Source organism: Tarenaya hassleriana, unplaced genomic scaffold (genome assembly GCF_000463585.1).
Source record: "Tarenaya hassleriana unplaced genomic scaffold, ASM46358v1 Cleome35, whole genome shotgun sequence".
Taxonomy (NCBI): Eukaryota; Viridiplantae; Streptophyta; class Magnoliopsida; order Brassicales; family Cleomaceae; genus Tarenaya; species Tarenaya hassleriana.
The window spans coordinates 1330834-1338266 of NW_010966617.1; the positions used below are offsets into that span (position 1 = coordinate 1330834).

Sequence of the window (7433 nt, forward strand, 5' to 3'; positions counted from 1 at the left end):
GTGTGTGTAGGGGATGGATGTGGATTCGCGTTGTATCAAGCATTCGACCAACTGGCTTGCTTTTTTTATTTCTTTTCAAAACGATCCCCACCCATCGTCATTTAAGAGCTTATATATACATACACACACACACACACATATATATATATATATATATCATTTATACATCCGTACGTTCTTAATGATATTAAATATTTTTTGAAATAGATACAGGTTTATATTTCATAAGATGCATTTGAATACTCTCCGGGCCGTTTCTGTTCATAACATTATGACTAGGTTGTGGCCCATTACGGTAAAAACTATAATTGGACAACGACATATAAATAAATGGGCCAATACATTTGGGCTCTAAAGATACATGGATTTAGGGGCCCATTTGAAGTAGTATTAATCGCATGAAAAATAGTAAAAAACACAAAAATGATTACTTGCGTATAATATATAATATCAGCAATTAAAATCGAAAAATTAATCGAGAAATATAAACGACTAAAAGTAAGATTAAGAAATGATTAAAAGGAAAGGAGGCGAAACCTCACTAGCGTTGACTTTAGAAATGTCAAACCCCAATCGACTCACTTTCTATTATTACTTCCTCTGTCACAAAATCCAATCCAAGTAATTGTTTTCCCAGTTGACAACCGGAGCTCTCTGTTCTACCATTAAAGACTTCAACATTATGAGGTTATATAGTTCTGTTGGGATATATAAACGCTACTGGATTCCGCTATGATGGTATAATATTCTTTGTATTGTATGATCGAATTTTCTTTCATAATTTATAGTGTACCTACACTTCATTAGCAAGACATTTTTTAGTTAAAGTTTAAATTTTCATTTCTAATAAACATTTATAACAAAGATTCTTTTGATATTCTTACCCCTTAAAATACAGAATTTCTTTTTATCCAACATTCATATCTCCAATAAATGTTCTAAAAAATGAAAAAAATCAAAGATTTTAATTGATTTCATTTGGAAGGTAATGGGATATTACTATTAGATCCCACTGATAAAAGACCCTTAGATTTCCTTCCTTGTGGCTCACCCTTGTGACTTATCAAAAAGAATCCAATCCATAAATTTGTACTCTACCCATAAATGAAGATGATTTGTTATTTTATTTTTTAAAAAGAAAATTTACAATTTCCGCTAACAGATAAATTCCAAGTATGGGGTAATCAGGTCTCGACAAGCATTCATCCAAGCCAGATTTCTATTGATCAGAAAGTAAATAACATTTTAGTAGACAAATCAATTTAAGAAAAAAGGAAAGACTAACAACCACCACATCTCAAATCCAATAAACAAATAAGTAATACCTTTTCTGTAAAAATAAAAATAAAAAAGGGAAGTGCCATTTTCTGCACACTATAAAATACCCCTCACCATAAGCATTTTATCATTCTCACATAAATTTTGAAATACACCGAAGCAGAAAATTAAGAGAAACAAAGAAGAAGATGGTAGGGTTTGAGAACGCCAAGAAATCCGACAACGGTTCTAACAATAAGAACCCCTTGTCCGAGGCCGTCATCAATCTCGATCAGTATGTTGCACTATACAACAAATTTGAATGCATTTCAACCATGTAACGCGTGTATATGTATGTTGTATTTTATTCGCCTGAAATTAAATAGTTTAAGAGTGCAGCATATTGCTTTATTGCATATATATACGTTTGACAATGGGAGCTATGGATTGAATTTGGTGGTGGTGGTGTAGAGGGGATCCGAAGGTGTTCGAGGAGTACTGGAGGAAGATGGGGGACAAGTGTACGGTGGAGATCAAGGGATGGGAAATGATGAGTTACTTCAGCGACTTGAAGAACTTGTGTTGGTACGTGCTGCCGGAGCTGGACCAAGCCATCCGAGGGATTCACGCTGCGGTCGGAAACGCGACGACTGAGGGACGATACATAGTGGTGGGGAATGGATCCACTCAGCTCTGCCAGGCCGCCATTCACTCCCTCGCCTCCCTCCATTCCTCCCATCCCGTCAGCGTCGTCGCCGCCTCTCCCTTTTACTCCGTACGTCACCGTCTCATTCTCTCTCTCCGGTTTTAAATATGTTATATAGTAATTTTTCCTTTTTTGGGTAGAAATGGTGATGGTGGGTTCTTCCCATCTTTGTTAATATGATAGGATCTCTCCTCTTGGATCATTTGCTGTCGTTGTCACCAAATCTCCCTTTTTAGATCTCTGCCAACCCTAACTAATTGGTTCTTTATGTCATGTCTAACGATTACGAATCATCACGCCCTACTACTATTCTATTCTACTGAAAACATCTATTAGTTAGCTATAAGATTCATTCTTGTACGACAAGTACTAATTCATAGAAAACTTTTAACAATGAAGACATACTCGGAGGAGACGTCGTATCAAAGATCGGAGATATACAGATGGGAAGGGGACGCGATGAGCTTCGACAAGGAGGGGCCATACATAGAGCTGGTGACGTCACCCAACAACCCAGACGGGACCATAAGGGAACAAGTGGTGAAGAAGCCCGACGGCAACGCCATCTACGACTTCGCATACTACTGGCCTCACTACACTCCCATCACCCACTCCCCTGACCATGACGTCATGCTCTTCACTTTCTCCAAAATCACCGGCCACGCCGGCTCCCGCATCGGGTCTTACTTCAAACACTCCTTTCCCGATCGATATGTTTACATACATATATATAAGAATATGATTTTTTATGTGTGTGTATATATGATGGATGCATGTATAGGTGGGCGATTGTGAAGGACAAAGAAGTGGCGAAGAAGATGGTGTATTACTTATTGCTGAACTCCATAGGGGTGTCGAAGGAGTCACAGATAAGAGCGGCAAAGATCCTCAATGTGATGAAGGAGACATGCCAGTCGGAGACAGAGAGCGTCTTCGAGTTCGGGAGAGACAAATTGAAGAAGAGGTGGGAGATGCTTCGAGAGGTTGTCGACCAGACCCACATCTTCTCTCTCCCTAGCTACCCCGAAGCCTTTTGCAACTTCTTCCAAAAACCCATCCAAACATACCCAGGTGCCATTCTATCATCTCTCTCTTCTCATTTAAAAAAAAAAACAAAAACCGAATGAATGAGTTTAGGAAAGCGGTATATATGTTAAGCATGTGGAAATGGAACAATATATAGGGTTTGCATGGTTGGGGTGGAACGAGGAGAGTGACCTGGCGAGCCTCTTCAGGAATCAGAAGGTTCTGACTCGCCCTGGCAGCATGTGTGGTTCTGACAATAAGTACGTCCGAGTCAGCTTGTTCTCCGATGACGCTGTCTTCTCCGTCTTCCTCCAAAGGCTTGCCTCCATCACCACCGATTCCATCCATTAATTCTCCGATACGAAGATATCGATCCGATGTGGCTTACCTTATGATTCCGTCTTTACCTAATAATAAGTAGTAATAATAATAATAATAATAATAATAATATTATTATTATTATTATTATTATTATTACTACTTATTATTAGGTAAAGACGGAATCATAAGGTAAGCCACATCGGATCGATATCTTCGTATCGGAGAATTAATGGATGGAATCGGTGGTACCCCCCCCGATTCCATCCATTAATTCTCCGATACAAAGATATCGATCCGATGTGGCTTACCTTATGATTCCGTCTTTACCTAATAATAAGTAGTAATAATAATAATAATAATAATAATAATATTATTATTATTATTATTATTATTATTATTATTATTATTATTATATATGATATGATATCGCATCGTTTATTTACTTTTGGGGAGTAAAAACTAAAAAGGTTTCAGGTTGCTTTCGCCATGTATGCAGTCGGAAAAAAAGTGTTTCATCGATCAAACCCTTTTTTTTTTTATAATCTATATTATGAATGATCAGCTATATATGAGTTGTGGAATTATGGACGCAATTGATATTTTTCAATTTGTTTTTTTTTTCATATATAAATACATAAACTTTTACAAAATTCTGGCATAAATAACCGAACTATAAAACTTTTATATAAATACCTAAATTTTTTTAAAACTTCCACAAAAAATACCCAAACTTTTGAAAATCTTCCAAATAAAACCAAAATACATTAACGACATTTAATTTATAACAGAATCTGTCAAAAAACAATGACTTAACATTCGTACACGTTAAACATCGTTAACGAATATTGTTTTATTCGGAAAATTTTCAAAAATATAGGTATTTTATAAAAGTTTTGAAAAGTTAAGGTATTTACATAAGAATTTTATAATTCGTGTATTTATTTGAAATTTTATAAAATTTTATGTATTTATATGCGATTAGGGTTTAGGGTTTTTAATTTTCCAAATACTGCTATATTATTCGATAAACTCATTTGTTGATTTTAAAAAATAAATATTTAAAATTATATAGTGTTTCAGTTTGCATAAAGTTTAGATATTACTCTTTTTCTAATTTTTTTTGAGTTTATCTAATCCTTTTAATATTTATGATAGATATTGAAAATTCCAATAAAATGAAACTACGTTGCCTATTTATAATAATTTGATAATAATACATAACCTATCATTGGATAGATCTTGACACGATTAGAGTGGTGTTGAGATTTTATCAACTTTCGCGAAAGATCACGGTCGAAGATGAATTGATTTTATTTGTTATTGTTAATGCAAGGAAAGAGCACCAAGAGAAGATTCAACATCTAGAAGATCTCAGATAAAAAGAGAAACATGCCAATGTAAAGAAAAGGAAGGAACAACCAGCAAAGGAATGACTTGCAAGAGAAAAAGAAATATGCCATTGAAGAAAAATAGAAAGAGTAAGCAAAAGGAAAAACAAATATGATGAAACGAAATGGAAACTCTATGCAGGAGGCTGAACATAAATAAAGAGGCGTGCACAAAAGAAGAGATCACCCAAGGAGAGAGAGAGTGTTTGAGTCGTGAAAGCTTTGGGCGTAAATATATTTGTATGGGAAACACGGGTGAGTGATACTTGAGATAGAGTGAAGTGTATCTGAGGGGGAGCCTTCAAATAACAGGCGAACCGCTCAACGGGCCTAGACGCCTAGACGAGTCTAGGGTTACACGGGGTGTGCGAGGCACACATAGTGTATGAACTGATAGAATTCATGTTGTAAGGGGGGAACAAACTCAGGAAGAGTTGTGTTCTTGGGATGGATTAGGTTCGAACAAAAAAGAGTTGTAATTCATTTTCTTTATAAATGAATAGAATCAGTTGGGAAGTTATTAAAAAAGCAATACCGTAGTTTACTTTTTCAGTTATATATATTTTTTTAATAACTCTCTCAAATGACTGGAAAAAAATCGAGAAAGATGTATTCTTTCCAAATTTTGGAAGGAGCCAACGCATTGCATTGTGTCGTAATTGCTCGAGTGTTCGCACCTCCGGCAATATATATGTTTGCATCACTGTCATCCATTTGATTTTTCCGCGGATGCAATTATCATGCGAAGATGGAGTTTTTATTTTTATTTTTTGGTCTTCCGAAGTAAAAGAGAGTTCTCATTATGAACAGCCTATTCATGTCTCGATATACAATGATAATGTTGGATACTCCTGAATTTGAGCTATGCTTTTTATTCCTTCCGACATTCTTTTTTTTTTTTTTTGTATATAATCCCGTCTATATACTCAATTTGTCTATAATCTATCCTTTGTTGTCAGCCGAATTTGAGACAATATCTTTTAACGGGTTTTAAGGGTGAAATTGAGTGAAACATATATAAAATATTCTTTTTCTAATTTACGAGCCCCAAGTGGGTTTAATTATTAATTAGGACATATTTTTAATTACTTTTAGCGAATCAAATTGCAATACTGACCAAATATCTCCCTTGTCTTTGTCTAACAATTCTTTCAATAAAAAAACAATAATAAAGCATCTTGTCAAAGTAAATTGCAATCATTTTCATAATTTGGTGTTTTATATTGCTTATCATGAAATGAAATACGTACAGGCCCGGCCCAACATTACCCTGCGCCCTCATAATAATTCAAATAAAGTAATTCTCTTGGCGGTTTGAGTATGACACGTGGCGAACAATTATATCGTGGATCAGCCATCAATAGCCACACAACCGTCGGATCCTGCAAGTGAACAAAGAGAGAGAAAATCAATTAGTCTAAAGGAAGGGGACATCTCAACAAATACACGGAGGAAGAAAAGTCGCAGCAACGCATTGGTGAGTTGACGTAAGAGTGACGCGGTCATCCTCGCCGGAGAAGAAGATGAAGCAGAGAACATGGCCCGACAGATCTCAAGGCTCTCGTTTCACCTCCTTCCCCTTCTTCAAACCCTACGACAGGGACAGACGCTGCAGATTCTCCTTCGGTACCTCCATAAAGTTCGGTTCCAGGCCCTCGCCTTCTCCCGACCTGCCTTCTCCCTCGTCTGTTATCGCAGCTGATTTCTCGGCGCTTCCGTACGATGTTTTGACGAAGATTGCTGCTCCGTTCAGTCTGCCGAACCTGCAAGCGGCGTCGGGGGTGTGCAGAGCGTGGAGGGAGGCGCTGCAGCCGCTGAGGGAGGCGATGATGCTGCTTCGGTGGGGGAAGAGGTTCAAGCACGGACGAGGCAGTGTGCGCCCCAACCTCGAAAAGGCCCTCGATTCCTTCCTGAAGGGCGCGGCGCGTGGATCCGCGCTCGCCATGGTCGATGCCGGACTCGTGTACTGGGAGAGGGGGGAGAAGGAGAAGGCGGTCGCCTTGTATCGGCGAGCTGCGGAGCTCGGTGACGCTGCTGGTCAATGCAACCTCGGAATCTCCTATCTTCAAGGTACCTAAATCTCATTCCTGCACGAACGAATTCTACGTGGCTGCAATGCGATTTCATTTGTCCAGGCCAAAATTTTGGGATTTTTCGGATCGATCTAGGAGCGTCAATTCGTTGACCAATTTGCACTGAATTGACTCCGATTACGTGCTACTTACTGCCTTTGTATGTGCAGTTCAGCCGTCAAATCCGAAGGAAGCAATGAAATGGTTGAGAAGAGCAGCAGAGAGTGGGTACATCCGAGCACAGTATCAGTTAGCCCTCAGCCTGCACCAAGGCCGTGTTGTTTCTCCCAACCTGCAAGAGGCTGTATGTATTCATCTTGTCCTCAGTTGAAACTGCCAAATGGTTGTTTCACATTATAGATTCAGAGTATATAGATAGACCTTCGTTTGTTCTCCATTAGTTGTCTTTACTCTTGATCATGGTGGCTGTAACAGGCTAGATGGTACCTAAAGGCTGCGGAGGGAGGGTACGTGCGAGCAATGCACAACATATCGCTTTGCTACTCTGTCGGGGAAGGTTTGCCCCAGAACCGCAAGCTTGCAAGAAAATGGATGAAACGGGCTGCCGACCATGGCCACTGCAAAGCTCAGTTCGAACATGGCCTTGCTCTGTTTTCTGTAAGCCCATTAATTTCACATTTTTGCTGCTCTTTCGTTCAGCAG

The 7433-nt window shown here is 38.4% G+C and overlaps 2 protein-coding genes across 5 annotated transcripts in view; both read left to right on the top strand.

The window, feature by feature from the left end:
• Window positions 1-1425: 1425 nt before the first annotated feature.
• On the top strand, window positions 1426-3529 carry LOC104822161 (L-tryptophan--pyruvate aminotransferase 1-like). Its single transcript, XM_010553296.2, has 5 exons — window positions 1426-1552; window positions 1729-2032; window positions 2363-2643; window positions 2745-3034; window positions 3147-3529. The coding sequence occupies exons 1-5, from the start codon at window positions 1467-1469 to the stop codon at window positions 3338-3340; spliced, it is 1155 nt and encodes a 384-aa protein (XP_010551598.1). The 5' UTR covers window positions 1426-1466; the 3' UTR covers window positions 3341-3529.
• A 2563-nt stretch (window positions 3530-6092) lies between these two features.
• The window catches only part of LOC104822162 (F-box protein At1g70590), a 2267-nt gene continuing 926 nt past the window's right edge, over window positions 6093-7433 (top strand). For 3 of the 4 annotated variants that reach the window (XM_010553300.2, XM_010553301.2, XM_010553299.2), the window contains exons 1-3: window positions 6097-6768; window positions 6941-7074; window positions 7206-7388. In XM_010553300.2, the coding sequence (XP_010551602.1) occupies window positions 6222-6768; window positions 6941-7074; window positions 7206-7388 (864 nt within the window). In that variant the 5' untranslated portion in view covers window positions 6097-6221. Of the gene's footprint in view, window positions 6769-6940; window positions 7075-7205; window positions 7426-7433 lie in introns of all 4 variants that reach the window. The other variant, XM_010553302.1, reaches the window with a different exon arrangement.

Bases quoted from the DNA above. Each gene is read 5' to 3' on its own strand.
- LOC104822161 (XM_010553296.2), top strand. From the start codon at position 1,467: ATGGTAGGGTTTGAGAACGCCAAGAAATCCGACAACGGTTCTAACAAT. The intron at 2,644-2,744 runs GTCTTACTTCAA...ATGCATGTATAG, and splicing joins CACGCCGGCTCCCGCATCGG to GTGGGCGATTGTGAAGGACA. The intron at 3,035-3,146 runs GTGCCATTCTAT...AACAATATATAG, and splicing joins ACCCATCCAAACATACCCAG to GGTTTGCATGGTTGGGGTGG.